General features: G+C 40.4%; 1 protein-coding gene across 2 annotated transcripts in view; it reads right to left on the bottom strand.

Annotated features, from left to right (window-relative positions):
* CSMD3 (CUB and Sushi multiple domains 3) overlaps positions 1-14,897 on the bottom strand; it is a 512,773-nt gene extending 497,876 nt beyond the window's left edge. For both annotated transcript variants that reach the window (XM_052703606.1, XM_052703607.1), the window contains exon 1: positions 14,569-14,897. In XM_052703606.1, coding sequence (XP_052559566.1) covers positions 14,569-14,746 — 178 coding nt within the window. In that variant the 5' untranslated portion in view covers positions 14,747-14,897. The remainder of the gene's footprint in view (positions 1-14,568) is intronic.
* Between the last annotated feature and the right edge of the window lie 7,356 nt (positions 14,898-22,253).

The raw sequence follows: 22,253 nt of genomic DNA on the forward strand, positions 1-22,253 counted from the left end.
TAGAATCAGTGATAAGATCAGTTTTTGTCCACATCTTCATCCTCCATAGAGCAAAGAGTAAGCAGTGAAATTTGAAAGACTGGAGACGATATTAAAATCTTTTCTGTAGAAAAATGACTTACTGCTACTGAGGAACAGTAGAATGCCCTTCCAAAGGGACATTACCCTCATAACAGAAGTGAGTTTTAGTGTAAATTAATACTTATACAGGGGAGAAAAAAAGATAGTTGCACAATGCTGAACTTAGAACTTAAAATTTCAGTTTAGAGCTGTTATTTTTATTTCTCTGAAATCATCAACTTACTGTCAGCAATTGAGCCATTCTCTCCACATCTCCCATAGCATATTCAGTATTATTAGAAAGTGTATTGATAGTTAGACAAGGTGTCCTCTATCTCCTACAGAAAACTCTGACATGCCCATATCTTAAGTGTAGCCTAGCATATTAATCTCTACATCTCAAGAAGAGCAGGGAGAATACACAGAGATAAAGAAGATTAAAAAAGATACAGAGATAGCCAAGTAGCTGATCTTGTAACTGAAATGGCTGCTTTATGAATAGTGATTAAAAGTCCAAGATTGTTTCTGGAGAGCATGGCAGTTTGAAAAAAAAGATATGAGAGAGTTATATTCCTCTGTTTTATTGCAGGATACTTTATTTGAGCTTTGCCAGACCATGCTGTGAAAGCTTTGGGGAAACAGATTTCATCCTCACAGCAAAACACAGAGGTCAAAAATCCTAGAGGACATTATGTTTAGATAAGGAGCTACTGTACGTGTACTGGTTGTTTTGCGGAGACAGCTGAGAGCCATGGCTCGTACACAGACATTGTGTGGAGCTGGGGCAAGGCTGGTATATCTGAATCAATCTGAGCGGTCTGCAAAGAAAATGCTGTCTAGCATTTCAGGTAGTTAGAGGCTACCCAAGTCTGGGAAATCTTTCACAGAGGAATGTAAAAGAAACTGAAAAAAGAACTTTCAAAGAATCTTAAAGCCTCTACTCTAACAATGACAGATAATGGGGTTTCTAAATTAGAGAATCCAGACAATTTGCTTTCTCACATTTTTTTTCTTATTATTTTTCCGCTTCTATTTCTGAATAAGTTTTTGAAATATTTCTCCCTCCTTTTCTTTCACTTTGTAGTGTAGGAGGTTTTAGCATGTGATTAAACAAATGTTGGTTTATGTATTTGTTTCTTGATGTTTTGGTTTTATTCAGAAATATCAAGTCAATGACAATTGTACTCTATTCTAATTCCTCAGTACCACATTAAAAATGGTCAGCCTGGATCTGTTTACTTGTATCTTATCAAAAATTTGACTTGAAGTTAAGCCTTTAAACCTTACTAGATGATTTCTGTTCCACAGAAAGGACTGCACATTTTTTTTTAATAGCTTCTTGTCACCTTTGCCTCCATAAGTGAATGTCTAGAAGTGATTTCAGCACTGCTACAGTTGCTAAATCATTTCCACTTTGAAGTTCCTTTTTTTCCTTCTTTCAAGATTTTATGCATGTAACTCCATTGTGAAAGATTAGACAGATAAAGAAGCTTTCAGCAGAATCACAATACAGGTAATTACGGGTCTGTCAGCATTTTCATTATGAACACCATTTATCATAAAGGGCTTAGCATTTTTCAATCATTTCAGAAAATGTCAAACTGAAGGCTGGCACACAGATTAGCAGTCTGAATGCAAATTTGTTTACACAAAATATTTAAATCTGCTCTGCTGGTTTTGATTTAGAGATCAGCCAGAAACCTTAAACTCCGAGGGTTTCTCATGTACTTCTGCCAACAACTAGAACAGTCGATAGTTCAAAAATGTAATTGGTTAATAAAATGCAGGCTTACAGTCTTCTAAAGTTTTGAAATGATTTACTTTAGACTTTAAAAGAGAATTTAGAATTTCTGCTCATTTTGCAGTTATTTCTCCTGCCATCTTTATAAATAACAATGAGCTACAGTTGGATTCAGGAACCATTATTCTGTTTCTAATCTTAAAACCTAAACCAATTTGGTTTAGAGCTCTCTTACCATCATATGACAGTGAACAGAAAAGGATTGAGCCTGCACGAGTTTGAAGAGCACCAAAAATATAACTTACTATCTCTAATGTTATTTTAGGGTACTGCCAAAAAAGCATTTGATAGAGTTCAACTGTTTAACTTTTTCAGTTTTATCAGTTTAGTCCTTTGCATGCCATCAAAACTTAAGTAGAGTTGTAACATCCTAAATAGGCTCCTCTGTATTGAAAGGAAGTTTTGTTTGTTGTAACAACCTATTGTGTTCTGCTATAAGTCAATGACGTCTTTTTATTTCAGTGGGGACAAATTCTTAATTAATCTACTCATAAATATTCCAATAAGGTTATAATTGAATGAATAATCACTCTTGTTCTAAGACACCGAGTTGAGAAGTAAAATCCTGTGACTGCAGTGATTTAGAGCTACCAATTCGCATCAAAATGAAAAAAGTGTCAAAAGCATAACTTGAGCTATGAATAGCAATATTAAATATGAAAATTATAATAATCTTAGAAAGAAATGAGAGTTTCAATGACAATGGCTCAATGATGAAATTTCAATTCAGTGATAAAGTTTCAATGATATTTAAAATACTGATAAGAGATGAACAATAGGTAAAACTTAATGATGCATCTCCTTGATAACTGTGCAGTAATCCAAGTGTACCTGACAAAAAAAAATGGGAACAGAGCCTGAAGCAGTCTTTGAATTAAAAGCATGAAAAAGAAAAGTGTGCTACAGAAGAGGTATTCCCAATACACTTTGTGCAAATTAAGCATGGAAAAAGCAGATAAAGAGGAAAAAAAAAAAAAATAAATCACTTACATATATCCAAATAGGTTTGTTAAAATGCTATTCACCAACAGGATGCTGTTTGTTGGCTTTAATAGCAAATAAATATTCTTAAAAGAATGAAAACATATCTCAGATCTTCAGAAAACATATCTCATATGACACTCAAAAGTACAGCTATAACTTCATACTGTTTTTTTCAAGGTCTTTAATGATGACTCCATGGGCAATGTGTTATGCACCAGATTTTTTTTTTTTTTTTTTAATGATTTCTTTTCCTTGTAGTTACTTCAAATTTACCCTTAATTTTAGCAGGCAATTCATGATTTTCTAATCGTGACAGAAGTTCTACTGAGCAGATTTTCTCCTTAGCTGATATCTGTGGGACTCTCTGACTTTTTAAATAAGCTACTTATAATAACTCTACTGTCAATGCATTTCAAAGAGGTGACCGGTACAGGAGGCCCCATTGGGAGTAATTTGGAAGAGTAGATTTCACTAGACAGATACTTTGCAAACTCTCCTGATTTCACTGAAGTGTTCAGAGTTGAACTGCATAACAAAATCCCTACAGTTCTGTCCCTGTGTGTCATTTTTTTTTTCCTCCCATCTTATTTATTTGTTTATTTATTGACCTAAGATATTCTGTAGACCCTGAAGTCTAGGATGATCAGAATGAACTTGTCATCCTACTGACATCAGTAAAGGATATTAATTAGATATGAAGTATTTCATATCTGTTAGGTATGAAAAATTTCTCTTATTGTATCACAAAAAGAATTTCATTGCATAACTTGAAGCTTGCAAAACAGAAAATACTTCTTGGATTTCCAGTATTTGTGAAGTATACACATTTTAACTATCTGATTCTACAGCACTTATCTATATGTAGGCAAGGGTTTTGTTTTCAAGTTTTTATAACAGTTTGATCATTTTATCGAGATGTTTGGAAGTTTCTTTGAGGTAAAGCTGTACTGTTCTTTTAGTTACCAAAAGATAATTATCTTCACAGGCACAATACACTGAAGAAGGTGAAAACAAGTTTAACAGCATCCCCACTCTTTCAATCTTGCCTTCTTGCAGACAAATTAAAATCCAAAGAACATTCTAAGAAAGTTAATAAACCTATTATATGATTGCAAAGTTGGAAGGATATTCAATTTCCTAACAGGTTGAACTTACATGGTTATTACTTTGGGCCAGAAAAGAATTTCACTTATGATATATAAACTGAAGGGAACTTTCTATATTCTACTACAAACTTAATCTTTTTGGAAGTTCTCAAGTAGTGCTTCTGGAGTAGGAGGAGGGTTCAGGAAGGGAGCCCAGAAGTTGCAGGGCAAACTGGGGAAAATTACAGGAGCTAACTGATAAGCTAGAATTTCAGTGTCAAGGAAGATATACAGATAGAAGCATATATTTATAAAAGGTATGTAGAAATGAATGCAGGAATCATTATGGCTGCTGAACTCATAGTATATTAAACATTGATTCTATTGCTCATTGCTATTTCAGAGTAGTTACTTGGAGAAATTTAAGTTTGTGTGGATGTTTACAAAAATCAGTGTGTCTTACACAGTTGATTGCTGCAACTTTCCACTGCTGACAGTGAAAATGTCAATAAGATATATCTCACCAATTTGTCAGGGGAAACTTGTTATCCTTGCATGGTGGAATCTCAGATTGCTAGCACTTTATCTGTGAAAAAAAAAATAGTAATGCTAGTTCTAATATAGTGTCAATGCAATTTTTCTTTTCACAGAAAGGGGCTGAAAATTAAACTTTCTTAAGAATGCTGAAGTACTTTGGTGCCACTTTGGCCATTGAAGTATAATAACATTCACATTCTTGCAAGATGTCTATAATTGCTATACAGAGAACATGGTTGAATTTATGATATGTAAAAGTTCATTAAATAGAATCTATAAAAATCTCTATAGAAATATTCTCCCAAATGTCAGAGGTATTTCATTTTCCCATGAAGGAGTTGCCAAGATTGAAATAAAGGCTAAAGAGGTGATAGCAAAGTCTCTGAAGTTAATAACTATCTGAATTGTGCGAGGGAAATGATTGCTCCACTTTAAAGAGCTCATAGAAAGAAGCAGTTTTTAAAAAAAGAGAATTCTGAATAACAGTGGTAGATACTTTGAATGGTAATGCAAAAAAGAGGAAGTAATGATTCCTATTTGTTTTTAAATTAAAGATCACATCAAGAATCATGAAATTGGAAGGGACCTCAAGAGATCATCGAGTCCAACTCCCCCTTCCTAAGTAGGTACCCTACAATAGGTCACACAGGTAGGTGTCCAGATGCCTCTTGGACATTTTTATAAAGGAAACTCCACAACCTCTCTGGCCAACCTGTTCCAGTGCTCTATCATTCTTACTGAAAAGAAGTTCTTTTGCAATTTTTTTAAATGGAATTTGCTGTGTTCAGGTTTGAGGCCATTGCTCCATTTTGAGGAGAAATACACAAGATGAGCAGAGTTAGGAATCAAGAACAGATTCTTCTTTGTAGCATGCTCAGCTAGAGAAGACTATTACAAGAAGTATTGGTGTGCACACATGTTCCTATGTGTTCACATGTGTGTTCTTGTTCCTACATGTTCCTGCTTCTCTCCCACACTTACGTGGAGGCGCATGAAAAAGGTAGCTTTTATTTCCAAGTTGACTGACTTGAGTATGTCTGGTACCTGACAATCTTATTATTCCTGTTCTTTGCTCGAGTGTTGGGTAACTAGGTAGGCCTTCCAAAGACAAGGATCTGGTCTCTTGTTCATCACAATATTTTAGCTCCTGTGACTCTGAAATGGTAGAAAGTGCAAAAAAGTGCTAGCAGAAGAGAAATACAACAAAATGAATGTAGAATTTGTTCCCTGTGTTTATGACTCAGTTTTGCTATCTCTAATTTAGCATTTTCTAATGTAACTACATATCTAGAGTTTATGATAATCCTATAAAAATAAAATGCATTAATTGTTAAATCTGAATGCATTCTAAGCAAGAATCTGTTTTCACAATTCCTTCCTGTTCCACTGCAGTTATTAGCAACGTTCTGCGGATTTTGAAATGTTTTGCTGGAGAACAAGTATATTATCAGCAATGTTGAAACCAGGTTGTAAATTGGCTGACAAAATCCATGAGCATTCCATGATTTCAAGGATTATGGCAAGCACTTTATCAGTGTACTACTATTACAGTGAACTTGATGGACTGATCCCCAGAATTGCTGACATGGCAATCAATGAAACGTAGAAAGAGCATCTTCTGACAGTATGCAAATATATAATCTTTTGTCCTTAAACAGAATTACAAACAATTTCCTTTTGCAATATTTATGTTTATAATGTAACTTGTTTTCCAATTGAATTTTGGTTGAAAATCTCTAATGTATTGTGAAGTACCTCACCTTTATTACAATTTGTATTTCTGAGTCAAAAGAAATATATGTACAGAAAAATGCAATTCAGAATTCAATAAGAAGAGAAGCAGAGGCAAATCTACTCTCAAAGGTCATATTCTGGACTCTCCTATTGCATTCAATGGACTCAACAACAGGCAATTTAGAAACTCCCTTTATACTCTATTTTATAACTTCCATTCACCACGAATAGAAGTGGCTATATATAAGCAAAAATGTAACTTCCATTACATATTTTAAAAAATTGTTTAAATTAGATCAAGTTCAATTCTAAAACAAAATTACACAGGACTCGGGGAAACTAACTACAGTGAAGTTTTCCATCTGGGTCAGATTAAAACAGTAGACAGAAGGTCTTGTAATTTGAATGCTCCATCTCAAAAGTATGCTGAGAGAATATCTGTAATCTGCATTTATGTTGTTCATTTTAGCTAGGAACCCCAAACTGCACTTACAAACATCTACTAGATGTGTTTGACAGTGATTCAATAAGAAAATAATGATCACAGAGGGACTGTTTAAAGCCACTGAAATGAAGTCATTTCCGAGATGTGATATTGTCTACCTCTTTACCTGATAATAACAATATGAAAATTAAAAAAAATAATAAATAAATAAATTTAAAATTTAAAAAAAAAAAAAAGGAAGAAAAAAAAAGACAGCATTATTTTTTCACTGTATTTTAAAGTTAATTCAAAGCTTTTGTTCTACTAGGAATAACCTTATTTAAGGCCAGGCTGGATGTGGTTATGGGCAGCCTGATCTAGTGGCTGGCAACCCTGTGTATGGCAGGGGGGTTGGAACTAGATCATCTTTGAGGTCCTTTCCAATCCAGGCCATTATATGATTCTGTGATTATAAAAAAATGTATTTTGGTAAAACGTTACTAAATCATTGACAATATATAACTGTGCTGGTTAATTATTAATGTCCTAGGATGAGTAATTAGTGCTACTAAAAATTCCTAAAAATATATTTTCATCAAGATTTTTTACTAACATTTGCTGGATCTCACTACTTGCACTCTCATTTTGTTAATGTAGTCAAGCATAATTATCCTCTGAGATTGGGAATCCTCAAAAAGGTAAGAAGTAATGCATTTTGTAGGAAGAATATCCAGTTCAACTTGTCACCTGCACTTTTGTAAGCTAACAATGCAATCTATTTTATACATCCATAAACAAATACATAATTTCTATATATGCATATTAGATAAGTATGTGAATACGTATATGCAATTAAATAGAATTAAACTGGCTACAATATACAGAGGCATAAAATTATTAACAGATGAAAATACAGGAAAACATAAAGTAGTATTCAAGATCAGTGGTGATCTATCATCTGTATGATCCATGCAGCTAGTTTCCAGATTCCTTTAGTCCTACAGCAAAAATAATCTGTGTTATTTACAGTGCTCAGGAGTAGAGAATTAATTGCCCCATGAATCCTTTCCGTGGTTAAATAACTTTACTGTTATGCATCCTATTTCTCTGATGCAATGAGAATATGACATATTATGCTATGAGGTATTTTGTAGAACCAAAGAGAAAAAAGTGGGATATCTGTCTTTATATGTACGTGCTGGTTCTCTCCCATCTTTCTCTTTGACAGTACAATTATATGAGGGTACCAGTTCCACTGGAATCCCTAGTATGCCACTCCCCAAGCCTGTGAGGCTTTTTCTCTATGAGTAACAGTGTTTCTAAACCTATAATCATAACCATTCTAACATTTCAGACCCTGGGAAGGAGATGATGAATTTCCACCATTTCCTTCTTTGACATTTACAACATTATTCAGCACTTCTAATTCCAAGATTATGGAACTGTTGTAAATCTGAAATGATCTGTAAAAACAAGGCAGGGGCTCTGAATACAAATGTGCCCAGTTGCCCCACAAATAAACAGAGAAATGTAAACATATACAAAAACATGTCTGTGTGCAAGTTTATGTCAAAATCTTCCTCACCGACTGAAATCCTCATCCATCCCACTGCCCCCAAAAAGCCGGATGATAGCAAGCAGATATTCAACATATCCTTATATTACTAGGCTTTTTTTAAGGAGATGTCACCTTGTACATTAAATATCATGCATATTTCTGTTTAATTCCATGATCATTGCTAAATATTGTCTCTTGAATCTTTGATAGATGCAGCTTTGAACACAAATTGCACAATTTCACTGAGAAGAATAAGTTCCTTAAAGAAGCTGCTTGGAATGCAACGCTTAAGGCCTGTGAGTGTTTTCAAATTTTGCAATAAACCTTTGCAGGAAAATTATTCAATCATAATGGTAAGATAAATTTTATACTCTTGCAACAATTACTCATATCATATGCCTGTGCTATTTGTTATTTAAACATTGCTTCTTGAAATAAGAGCTGTTTAAAAATTATGGGAGACCAAGAAAAAGGCGTTTTCAACTATATTCTCTGTTCTCAGATGTCTCTTTACTGTGAGATTGAGTTGCAGTATTCTAGTAAAGTATTTTCTCCCAAGGACTTTGTTTTATCACTTCAACCTTAACCATTATGCCCAGAAATACAAGCTGTATGTTACTCATCATTAAGAAGTTGAGTGTGACACTTCACAGCCTTGTAGAGTAAGATTGGAAATTTTCTGTTAGTGGAGAGGAGAAAATCCAATGTTTGTAGCAAATCATAAAGCTTTTCCCATCCCTAAAAATTCCAATTCATGAGATTCTATAGATTTATCATTTTACATGTAAGTTGCTTTATAGACATTTTCCTTTGATTCATACTGCCTCTCTGTCGCAGCATTACAGCATCAGGCTCTCTTGGCCTTGCTTCAAAAGTGCTAACTAGTTCCCCAGGCTCTTACTGGAGCCAGCTGGAGCTGGAAATGCTCAATACCTCTGTAAATCAGATAGATTGTGTCTAAGACTAAGGACATAAAGCTATGTTATTCCTCATAACCTTTTCTCTGAAAAGGTGTTCTAATCACATAAACTGAGGTATCCCCATGGGTTATTTCAAAATATTTTAAAATGTTTCTTAACAATTTTGTGCTTTTCTTTTTACTAGATCTATGTACATTTGTATATTTAGTAGTTACAAGTTTCAAATCTTTGGGGTTTATCTATGTATACCATAAAAACTCTGAGTGTAATATGACCAATTTAAATGCAGATTTATGTACTGTTCAGTGTTTTCAGCTAGACACAGTTTTAGAATGGAGAATGCATGTGCATGCAGTAGTATGCAACTCTGTTGGAGAATTTTTGGAGGCCAAATGTACAAATAGCTTATAAAAAAGAAAAAAAAAAAAAAGAAAAAAGAAAAAGAATAGAAAGTGGAAGAATAAAAGAGAGAATAGCTACATAAGTGGGGCATTGACAAGTCTACATTTCTTTAAAAATGATGTTCCAAAAGCCTCTGAGGCAGCCGGGCCGCTGAAATCTGAGATGATATACCAGTCATTTTGTACTTGCTGTATTTCTCATCATCTCTGTGCTGCTAATATTCACTGCTGGAAGCGAAGGACACTGAGCGAGATGGGCAATTCATCCTACTTGGCTTGTTGTTACTTCAAACAAACAAGCAAAACTAGGTAGGCCATCATTTCCTGCTGTGCCTTGAAAAAGGAAAGACTTGAAAGCACATCCAAGCAGCTCCGTAAGTCTGGTGGACTGGTGCTTCCACCTGCGGATGTTGACAACTGAGTTGAAGCAAAACATGTCTCTCTACAGCCTGCTTAGTTACTTGGAGCTCCCATCCTGCTCTTTGCTCTCAGAAAGCGAGGGTTTTTTTGTTTTGTTTTGTGTGTGTGTGTGTGGAAAAAAAAAAAAAAGAAACAAAATTCAAAACCCTAATGCTGTCCCAGAGAGACAGACAAAAGACATGCAGCAGTGGCTGCGCTAAAGAAGTGAAGCCAAAGGGCATTTGCTGTCAGAGCATTGGGAGGGACTCCCCGGAGGAGCGCTTTCCCCGGGAGGCGCTGCCGGTGCCGCTATCGCTGTCGGTGCCGGCAGTGGTGACTGTGCGGGTGGAGCTGCCGCCGCTCACTGCCTTGCGACTGCTGTAGCTCTACATGAAAAAGCGACGACTGAAGGCGACGTTCCTCCGGTGCCCTACGCGGATCCCTGATGGCAGCAGGTGGAGGATAGAGAAGCGGTCCCTACTGCTGCTGCCAGGGGCAGCTGCCCTTCCCTCCCATTTCTGAGAAGAGGAGCACGAGCCGTGGCTGAGCGGAAGGCGCAGTTTAACCCTGAGCTAAACGGGAAGGTGGTGGCTGGGTGTAGGTTAACTTTGTCTGCAACCCTGCAGAACTATGCGGCCCTGGGTGGTGTGTGAGAGCCTGTGGAAATGGGGCTCCGCAGAAGGGCTGAGTGTGTGCTGAGGAGCTGAAAAGAAGGAAATTGCTGTCCTTTCTGTCAGTGTTTCCCAGCTCCCCTGCATGCTCATAGACACACACACATGCAGATGCAGGAGTGACCATCTGGAAATGTGGCAACATTAACCTACTGTTACTCACCAAACCATTTCCACTTCAGGGAAACAGTGGGGAAGGCTGTCTGTCAGGAACCCCACAAGTCAAGAAACTGGAAGGGAATCACTGGGGAGGAGCTGCTGAATCCTGAAGTGATCTGTGACAAAGTGGAGTTGGGGTGGGAATGTGGAAGAAGGGGGACTCCAGAAGGGCTGGAAAGAAGCAGGGTATGCTCTTTGCTTGCTAAATGTTCACACATGATAGATACACATCATTTGGAAATCCTGTCTGTTTTCTCATCACTTCTTCTGTCCATGAGCCATTTAAAATTTTATTGCTTCATCTCCCTTTTATTTTGAAAGCTGCCCTTATTCCACTTGTCACAACTGCAATGGGGGAACAGAGAAACAGCAGCAGACAAAGAATGAGCATAGCTTTCTGCTGTCTTGGACTGACAGCTGCACAGAGGAGATGGAATGGTCTGGTGATCATTTTGTTTGGCTTCCTCTGGTTTGCTTCCACAAACAGATCACAAGCATTTGTAAAATTTGTGTTAGTGAAAAGAACTGCTAAACTGAAAGCATTCCGAGATCAGTGATTTCTCCCCAAATCCAATGAGGTGAAGCTCACTAAAGCTGCCTGCTTGGTTTGTGCCTATAAAAGATCTGCCCTGGACAGTGAAGGCTTTTGCTTGCTGCTTCTCCAAGTTTGATTCGTATCACCCATTTCTAAATGATACTTCATAATTCTTCCAGGGGGTGGAAGGTAGGAAGGGGGAAGGAGCTCTCATAAGTGTCTGAACATCCACTGGGAAGACTACAGCAGTCACCCTCCCCTGCAGCTGTCCAGGAACGAAACTAGTTGGCACTTCCTTGTTTTGTTTGTTTGTTTGCTTATTTGGTTGATTGGTTGCTTTTATGCCTTCTGTCACTTTTCAAAGGGACCGCTTCTTTGCTTTTTTACTCCGTGTCTATCCAGGTAATATTATGGTGAAGATTGTTCCAAGGCATAATGGGACACTGTGCCAGCAATTTGAAGTTTTTATTAAACAGCTGTAATTCCTTATTATCACTCCTTCACCAGCAGTTGACAATTTACTTTCTCATTCTTTGTTCTCCATTTTCTAACCTCTTCCAAGTACTGTTGTAAGATTCCAGCAAGGCATGAATTTGCAAATAAACATGAAGAAATTCTGTGTCTATAAGAACATACACAAGCATAAGCCTGTAGGAAAGACAGGACAGTGGTACAGGTATGGGTCAAGACTGCAGAAATTGTGTCAGAAGGCTGATAGAATTAGGAAGGGTCTGAGAGGTAGATACCAAAGAAAACTGCAGAAGTGGTCTGGAGGACAGAAATCTCAACAGCAGGTATTACAGTATGATGCTGAACTACGCAGTAGAGGTGATTAAGCAACCAAGGGTATGGATGAGAGCTTGCGTGAGTGGGGTGTTGTGAAATGGCCTTGCCAGACAATGTAGAGAAAACGTAGAAGCTGAGGACTTGGCTCTCAACATCTGGAGTGTTTTAAATGGGCATGTATTCATTCATTGTTTGCCTCTGCCAAGGTTTCTGGGAGCAGGAGCTCATGCTGACACAATGAGAATGTAAATCAAGGTAAAATGTATTCATCCACCAGAGCGGGGAGAGAACTAAATATAAATGCCCAGAATAGATGCAGTGCTGCAGTGAATCTAAGCCAGCTCTATGGAGCCTGGCTGCCTAAAGGAGCCCTAGTCCAGGATGTGAAATCCAACCTACCAAGTTCCTAGCTGGGAGGACTCCCAGTCCGAGGCAAGCCTGTACAAACTGCAAGACTCAGCATCGGGGAAACTGGGAAACTCAGGTCTTAGGAAGGAAACGGCTTCACAGTCTTCAAATTGTATACGGACAGTAAAATAAAGGGTCATTTTTGCAAAGCCCGCTTTTTTCTGCTTTTGGGAGTCTGCTTAAGTGCTTAATACCAGCTTTTGCCGGCAGTACCCTTTATTTTATTTTATTTTATTTTATTTTATTTTATTTTATTTTATTTTATTTTATTTTATTTTATTTGGTCCCTCTCTTCCCTACTCCAAGGGCAAGAGAAGAGGCTTCTCAACAGGTGCTGTGGAAACTTGCACCGTTCCCACGGCCATGGCAGCACGAGGAGAACCTCCCGAGCCCTGAATTTTGTAGGATGCTGCCGCCCTGCGACTCGTGCTCGAAAAGCAGCTGCTTCGGCTGCAGCCCCGGAGCCACCCAGCGCCTCCGCACCGCACCCGCTGCGCGCCTCGCAGGCGCCGAGCCCGCGGCTTGCGAACGAGAATGCCTTAATGGAGGACGGCGGCGAGGGGAGGCAGGGGGAAGAAATCCCCCAGAGCCTCAGAGTGGGTTTGTTCGCAGACCTCAGCAGCGGCTGCGTCCCATCCCAACAGACGCAAGCGGGGAAAATGCTGCCTGTAATTAAAATGTGCCATTAGCATCACAGGCAAGCACCTCCGCCTCGGATCCCGTGTCAGGATAATGTAAAAACCCTCATCCCGGCCTCTGTGCAACACGAATGATCTTTTCCATGAGATGCAAATTGGGGGACAAGCAGCTGCGAAGCACTACAATAAACTGTTTCATCCAAGGCAGAGCTAGCCGGCAAAGGCACGCCTTTGAAAGCCCCCCCGGCACATCTCCTTCCCACCCGTGTAGGCAAGCTCCGTAGGCGATAAGCAAGTGTAAAAACTCGGAAAGGATCGATAACGTCTGTAAAATATTCTAGGAGAATGCGAGTGTGACAGGGAGGAGGGATGGGGATGAGGAGCGGGATAAAGGGGTGATTAATCAGCTATTAATCTCTGGCCACAAACAAGGAGAGATTATTTCGGGTAGGCACAGACGACTGTGGGGAGTTGCAGAATAAATCCCTTTACTGAAGGCACGCGTGTTGCTATCAGCACTCCACTGCTCAGAGATGCCCATGTAATATTGACGGTGCACATTATTTAAGCCACATATTTCTTTCCTCTATATCAATTCCCTTAACTGTCGAGAAGCACAGACTTATTGGAGATATTTATGCCGCTAACTAGCGGCTTTCTTTCTGCCCTCCTTTCACGAGCCCAGAAGCAGGAATGAAGCAAAATACCCTCCTGCCTCGACAAAGGGACAAAAAAAACCCCAACCAAACAAAAGAAAAACCAACCCCAAGCCCCAAAGCCCTGCGCACAACAGGGAAAGGGACGAAAGGAGGGGCGAGAAAAGGTGTCGTTCTTTGCACCTAGTGGCAGACCGTGCCTTAAAGGCTGAATTGCTAGCGTACCTTTCCGACAGACAGGGAGCTCTGCATGCATACAAACAGCGTGAAGCGCATTTCGGGCTGTGAGACGGCTACGCACATGCTGAGTCCTCCGTAACTTTCCCCACGCAACGGGTTAAACTAATAAGTGCATCGATACAGGCATTCCTGCAAAGAGCTCGGTTGCTCTACCGAATATCAGAAATGCAGGTAATCCCTCCACAGCACCACCACCATCACCTTAAAAAAGTCACCCGGTGGGATCTGTTTGAATATACACTAGTTACAGGCTATACGAACCAACTCACGTCCCCGTTTGAGCATACTGCAAGAATATTTATTGAGCCCGAGCTCAGTCACTGCATTGAACGCCAAGCCTGGCAAGCAAATACATTTCCTATCTCCGAAAAGAGATCTGAATCAACTCATTCTTTCCTCCTTCCTTTAGCGATCATTTATATTTCCATTGCAAAGTGCCCAAGGTAAATATATAAAATAAAAGAGAAACATATTTTAAAATACACCTTTGCATTCAAAAAGGCGAGAGCTTGCAACGCCCTGACCAAAAAGCAAAGGACCCCTAAAAATACACCCCTTGAATGCTACCCTACCTTTCACACACGAAACCATCAATAAAAAGACGAGGTTCCAAAATGTAAATCCACTTTTAATCTCCATTTTCTTCACCAGGATGAAGTCCAGCCGGCCACATTTAGTACATCCCCTTTCCCAAAAGTCTGCTAATTTCGATTCCTTTGCACGAATTTCCCCTCTGCAGATCCCTTTCATATTATTCTGGAGAGCTCCTAATTCCTATTCCTTGGCCAGGCGCAGCGGAGTTGTTGCTGTTGATGGTGCGCGGTCACAGCTCGGAGTGAATGGTGTTTCTGGGATACCACAGCAACCTTGACGAGGACTCAACCATCTCTCCAACGGGGGCACAAAGTCTCAGCTACTCTCGATCGTGTCTTTTCCTTCCCCCCACCCCCCGCTACCCCAACTCCCTGCGCAGCCCAAACCCACCACAGCCCTGCTCCTTACAGCATCCACCAGGAGCCACGGGAGAGCATCTTAAAGCACAGACGCTCTCTAGAATAAAACTCCAAACAATATTTGCAATTGAGATTCTCCCCCCGCCCCCCTGCTCCCCCAAGAGGATCAATTCTGCCTAGGAAAACGCCTCGAGAAATAGCAATGGCGAGGTTCCGACAGCCTCCGGAGGAGCCTCCGGGAGCCGAACCGGCGGGGCTCGGCCACCCTCCGCGGCTCGGGAAAACAATCACTGCCTCGTTATTAGGAATTCACGTGCGGTGCTCGGGGCTGTCACCATCACCGACACACACACAAACAACATACACACACACATACACACGCGCGCGCGCCTCTGGGCACACACCTCACACGAGAGCATGTGCTGCTCTAAGGGGGATTTGCAGACTAATTGCTCTCCGCAGAGGCGTTAATTACAAAGCGGATCTCATAGGGGAGGCGAAGGGCTCAAGCCCGCTCCCCGAAGACAGCGGTCGCAGCTTAGGGGTGCCACTGCCGCCGCGGGCGAGGCGGAGAGGCACGGCCCCGTGCGGGAGAGAGAAGAGGCAGCTCCGCGGGGCCGAGCCGGACCGAGCCGGGCAGGGCCGGGCCGGGAGGGGGTTGGGGTGGTGCGGCCGCGGCTCCGCCAGGAAGAGCGATGGCGCCACCTACTGGCCTTGCTGTGGGGCCGCGCCTCTCCGTGGGGGCTGGGGCGCAGTGCGGGGGGAACACGGGGAGGGGCGGGGGGCTGCGGGAGCCGCTCTGCTGGCTTCTCTCGGCTGCTGGGCGCAATGAGCGCGGGAGGTGCGCGGGGCTGCAGTGCTCTGCGCTGTGGGGAGCATACAGACTGGGGAATGTGGGCGGGCGGAGTGTGCGGGTGAGTGTGTGGCAGTGCGGAGGTGCTCCCGGTGTGCGAGTGCGTGTGTACGTTCTGTGTGCAAGGATGCGCTGTGCACGCGCGTGTGAAATGTGTGCCCGTGTCCTTCTGTGAATGCTTGCTTGTAGCTTGTTCTGTGTGTGTGTATTTGGGTGTGCACGTTTGCGCCGTGTGTGCGTGTGTTGCTGTGTGTGCAGTGTGTTGCTGTGTGGGTGTGTTCATGCTCAATACGTGTGGGTGTGCGTGAGCCTGTCTGTGCACGTGTGGATGAGCGTGTGCAGTCAGTGCACCTCTGTGCATGTGTTTATGTGTGTGTGCAGATCAGTGCCTTTGTGTGACTGTGTATTTTGTGTGCACATCTGCATGTCAGTGTGTGAATGTCTCTGTGTGTGCATACATGTTTGAGCAAACTTTTTTTCTCTGTGTGTGTGTGTTACGGCATGTGTTCTTACATCTGTAAATGCATATGTGAGCACATGCTTTTGTCTTGCACTTGTGTATGTGTGCATGCACGTGCGTATGCGTGCTTGTGTATGAGTGCACAGATATACTCTTAAGTGCTGGTATACATGAATGTATGAATTGGGAAATTTGGTGGGCACTCATGAAACATGATTATTCACGTGTGACCATTCCGGGGTTTGCACTGCCACATACATACACAGTGGTGTGGTTTTTGTACGTGTATGGAGTGTGTGTGTGTGTGTGTATGGAAAGGTATGCCCTGATTCAGAACAGTTGTGAGCAGGCACTTAGATGTGCAGCTTTTTCTATGTATTTGTAGGTTCATATATGAATTTGTATGAACATGTATTTATCTAACATATGGATTATATATGTCCAGTAGTAGAGCAGAGCCATAGAAATAGAATTGGAGGAACGTGGAAGAGTCGTGATTCATTGCTAAGGCAAGATGAGAAAGAGGAACTTTGCATTACAGTGAGTGTTCACCTGTGATTACAAGAGGAGCAGTATGTGCCTGTCCTCCACCCTTTTTTACTTCCATGCCCATCAGTGGGACCATCAGCCCTTATTAGAGATTGACCTCACAAATGGCTTCCTGCACTTGTCTTTGTAACTACAAGACTACGCATAGCTGCCATGAGGAAGGTACAGCTGCAGTTATGACACTAACCAACTGTATTGGATCCATACTGCTTTGTCTATTGTGGAGAAACAAAAATAGGTATTTTCCCACCTTTAATGTTCACAGCCTTCTCTTGCAGACATGTATGTCTTAGAGAGTAACTGATAAAACTGAATCTTAGTGGGCCTGTTTCCTTCCTCCAAAGCAGTCCAGGAATGTGGTTTCACAGGAGTTACAAACCCTGTGGTACTCTTAAGGGCAGTGCCACATTAGGACCCAACAAGGCTTTCAGGTTTGACAAAATATCAGTAATTCAGTGCATTAGGTAATATGAGATGGTGAAAGCCATTCTGTTCATAATCTACTCACTGCATTTTTTAAAGGAATTCCAGTATATCACTCATTCCTATACATGAAACCAGAAGCCATTTTCCAAGCATTTCAAAATGGAAGGGAGAACTGTGCTTTCAGAATATCCTGGATGAGCTCACTTCTAGTATTTGGCTTTTTTTATTTTTTTTTTTTAGAGATTGTGTCTGTTTGACTTTCAGTAAGATTTAACCTGTGAGGTGTCATCATCATCTCTGAAAATGAAATTTTGGCTAATAAGTCAAATGTTAAATATGAACAAAGAAACCCATATAGTTAAAAATAGGATGTCTAAATCCATGCTAATTTTGAAAGACCCTTAAGTTTCCAAGTCATTTAGTTACACTAAAAAAAAAAAAAAAGTTATGCTCTTAAGGCAAATGTTAGGCACATTTGATATAATGTTAATGCTAGGGATTTACTTATATTTCTTTATAGGAAAAGAAACCCAAACCCTTGAATGCTGTAATGTTGCATTCTTACCTGTGCAGTTTTATTGTTAAATACTAGCATTCTTTAACTTTTTGAGTAATTCTGGGTTCAAGCTGTGGATTATGCAATATTTTCATATCCATATCACATTCCTTTCTTCCTTCCTTCTGCATTTCCATTCTTCATCTTCTCTTTTTCTTTTTCTTTTTCTTTTTCTTTTTCTTTTTCTTTTTCTTTTTCTTTTTCTTTTTCTTTCCCTTCCCCTCCCTCCCTCCCTCCCTCCCTCCCTCCCTCCCTCCCTTCCTCCCTTCCTTCCTTCCTTCCTTCCTTCCTTCCTTCCTTCCTTCCTTCCTTCCTTCCTTCCTTCCTTCCTTCCTTCCTTCCTTCCTTCCTTCCTTCCTTCCTTCCTTCCTTCCTTCCTTCCTTCCTTCCTTCCTTCCTTCCTTCCTTCCTTCCTTCCTTCCTTCCTTCCTTCCTTCCTTCCTTCCTTCCTTCCTTCCTTCCTTCCTTCCTTCCTTCCTTCCTTCCTTCCTTCCTTCCTTCCTCCATCTCCTTTCTTTCTCCTTCATTCCCTTCTTTCTCCTCCCTTCTACTTTCATTCTTTTCTACATTCACACTTTTCTACATTCCCCCTCCTTTGGCATGGTCAAGCTTATTGATCATTTGGGTACCACTCAAGGATGAAAGTGACTTGGCAAGGACCATTAAGTCAATCACTATGATTAAATACTCTGAAGAATTCTAAAATGTGCTGAAATCAGAAATGGGCAGATACTTAAATTTCTGACTTGTCAGGAACAAGAATATCAGCACCAGTAGTGGAATATGTGTGTTGGAGATCTGACAGTGTTGGTGCTCTTTTGTGCTATTATTGTTGGATGCTTAGTAAGGTAAAATTAGGGTGTGATTTTACAATATTATATAGTTATAGTATCTATAAGCAGGCACTCATCTCAGAATCTCTAAGAAATGAGTACACCAAAATAGTTTCATGGTATGATGTACTACAACTGATATTCATATTTCCCCATTTCATAGTTCCTTGTTCTCTTTGCCAAAGCAGAACAATTTTAAGTTCAGGTAATTACATTACAAATTCCTCTTACATTTTCAACTGGATTTGTTATTCTCCACTCTTTGTCATATACTTTTGTGTAAAGTAGCTTTATTTTGTTAAATAACTCCTACATTTTGCTCCCAAGTAACTATGCTCTAATTGCAGATAGACTGATTGCTTTGCTTTCAAAAATGCAGTGAGATCTTCTGTGACAGATAATACTATAATGTGATACACAAATGCTTGCAAGAACTGACATCATATACATGCATGTTTTAAGCATATATGAAGTGATATTCAAAAATGTTTAATTTAGGATATAAATCTCCTTCACTCTTATCATACAAGCATTTTGAATGTTTTGACCTAATGCAGAACACAACATGTTTTAAATTCCTGTCACAGGCTGTGTGATGATAAGCCCAAATATGATTCAGTTAGACCTAAATATGGCTCTTAACAGCCTACTAGTCTGTCTGTAAGCACTAGCATTCCTTTTTCACCTTGAAAAGAGTAGGAGGGTATTACAAATATAATCCCAAACTTGCAATTTCTCATATATAGTTTTCAACATATTGAAGTCCTTCAGAGATTTCTCAAAGAATGAGAGGCCATTGTGCTGTCACCAGGTAGGTGGCACTTCACTCCTTACTCTGCTTGCTTAGAGAAGAATAGTTTTACATATGGGAAACAGGTTTGGATTGGAAAACGCGAGGCAGGGATCATTCCACAAATCCTGAGGTACTCTGATGAACTGATACTACAGATATGATACTACAGAATGGGTTCAGACATAGTATAAATATCAAAAGTTACACAACCCAAACAAAGATGCAGTAAAGCATAATAGAAATAGCTGGAGGAAAAATGTCATATCATCTCTGTCCTCTTGATTAATTTTTAGATTAAGTTTTCAAAAATGAGGTTCTAAGCTAGATCTGGAACAAGATATTGCTGTTGAGGAAAATTGAATAGCAATAATATTCTGAAATATTCGATTACACTCCTGAATTAAAAAAATAATATCTCGGATGCACTGTCCGTAGGGAGACAGAAATCATGTGTTTCATTATCATGATCAGCTGTGATTTTGTTATCTCACTAATAAATGTTCCTTACGTTCTGCCAGAGACCACATCTGAATTCTGTTTGGAGACATGAGAGACAATGCAATTTTATTTTATACCATGTTCACAACATTGCCCAGCATAGATACTGTGCTATGAAGCACTTCATTTTCAAGTGGAATTCAAGGAGTTAGTTTTGATCTACTGCTACAAGATTTTGTATATCTTACTGACTACATTTATTTTTATTGTGTCAGTCACAATCAGTCAAGATGATCTTGCTGTATAGCTGTGTTTGCTTGCGATTTAGGTAACTGATATTCTCAGCAAAGCAGTCACTACTGTAATGTCTTTCCATCTCTGGTCAGCAGAGTTTGAGTTTGTTGATTTGGAAATCCTATGGGGCACGTGAAAATCAGAAGTGTCTGACTTCATTATGCAGGCAGAATAACTTTTTATGTGACAAAAACAGCAGGGCCAGACTCACTATAATGTGGTCTACAGTCAGCTTGGACAGAATTTAGATCTTGATTCCCCTCTCCTTAAAAACTGAGTGATGTACATTTAAATAGGTGCTTGAATATTAGCTGTGTTACTCCTTACATTTGGCAGTTTAGTACCTGAGATCTGTGACCTAAGATGTCATTGTTTATTCTGTGCAATGCACTGCATTGTTCAGATACAGAAGTAGCTCCAGTGTTGTGCATGTAAGTGATACAGCACAACACTGAGCAGTGACAGCTTTCCAAAAGAGTCAATTGAATGGTCAAAGTTTAGAAATACGTACAGTGTGATCACTGAACTAAATACAATTATTTATTATATATTTAAATATAGATTTCCACTTTAAGTCCTGACTATCACAGGCTTAAAAAGGGAAAAATTATTAATAATGAATTAATTATATGACGATGCATAGTGTTCGTAGAGAAAAAAAAAAGAAAAAAAGAAAAGAAAAAAAAAGACAGAAAGGGTAAATACTGGGGAGATGGGGGGAAAAAATGTGTAGAAAGAAATTGTTGCTGAAGTCCCTGAAGTAATAGGCAAAAGAGAATTGTCTAGGATTGCATTAAATCACAGAATCATGGAATCACAGAATTGGAGGGGCTGCAAGGGTCCTCTAGAGATCATCTAGTCTAGTCTTGCCAAGGCAGGCTCCCTAGAACAGGTTGCATAGGTGCAACCTGGTCTATCCTTCTGTCATAGTAATACTATTGCAGTGTGCAAAGGAAAAGGAATGAGGAAGAGGTACTGAGGTGCTGAAGTAGGAAGAAAATTCGTGTAATTGTTTAAGTGTTTGTGGAAGGAAGGGATGCCATTCAGAGGGACCTCAACAGACTTGAAAGATGGGCTCTGGTGAACCTGATGAAGTTCAACACAGCAAAGTGTAGAGTTTTGCACTTGGGCCGGAGGAATCCCAGGCATTTATACAGATTGGAAGGAGCAGTCCTTGAGAGCAGCTCTTGCAGCTTGGAAGGCAAGTGATACTCTGGGCTTCATCAGTAGAGGGGTGGCCAGCAGGTACAGGGAGATGATTGTCCTTCTTTACTCTGCTCTTGTAAGGTCCCATCTGGAGTCCACACTGTCCAGGTCTGGAGCCACCAGTACAAGAAAGACAGGGAGCTGTTGGAGAGGGTCCAGAGGAGAGCCACAAAGATGATCAGGGGACTGGGTCTTGCTCCAATTTATAGGAGGGAGATGAGGTTCTTTTAACATCTGTATACCCAGTATGAGATTAAGAAACAATGGTTCAAATGTTGGTCCAACCAGTTTATAATAAATCCTAATCAGGGAGACGGGGAAGGGAAGGAGGGCGATAGAAAAGATAGGAAAGAAGCAAGAATTGCATAAAACGGGGATAGTCACCACCAGGATCCAGCAGCGGTCCCGTTGCACGGTGTTTAGAAGATCTGAGGCAGAAGCAGCAGGGGGAGAGCAGCAGCAGTGTGAACAGCCTTGGGCAGCAAGCAGGTAGCAGGAAGAAGTCGCAGAGCCAATCCGGGAGGAAGCAGCAGGACTCAGGCAGCAGGCCCAGGAGAGTCCGTCAGCATGCAGGAATTCTGCAGCAAGGAATCTGATGGCAGACACCTTTGTTCTTCTTCAGCATCGTGGTAGAGCACAGAGCAAGTCCAGGAGGGAGAGAGGCAGGTAGTGAGGCATCTCATGGCAGAAAGCTCTTCTTCTTCATGAGGAATCTGTTGCCAGAAAAACCTAAACCTCATGATTGTAGGTCCCCATTTTATCCTTCTTCTTCTGCCTATGTGACATCCCTGGTGCTTGAGCAAGAGTCATTTGAGCACCCACTGAGACGGCCATCTTCCTTGAGATTAGCCTACACAAAAGACCGCTTCATGGCCATTAAGCTGTAGCTCATCCCT

This window comes from Tympanuchus pallidicinctus, unplaced genomic scaffold, assembly GCF_026119805.1.
Source record: "Tympanuchus pallidicinctus isolate F22 unplaced genomic scaffold, pur_lepc_1.0 scaffold5, whole genome shotgun sequence".
Lineage (NCBI taxonomy): Eukaryota > Metazoa > Chordata > Aves > Galliformes > Phasianidae > Tympanuchus > Tympanuchus pallidicinctus.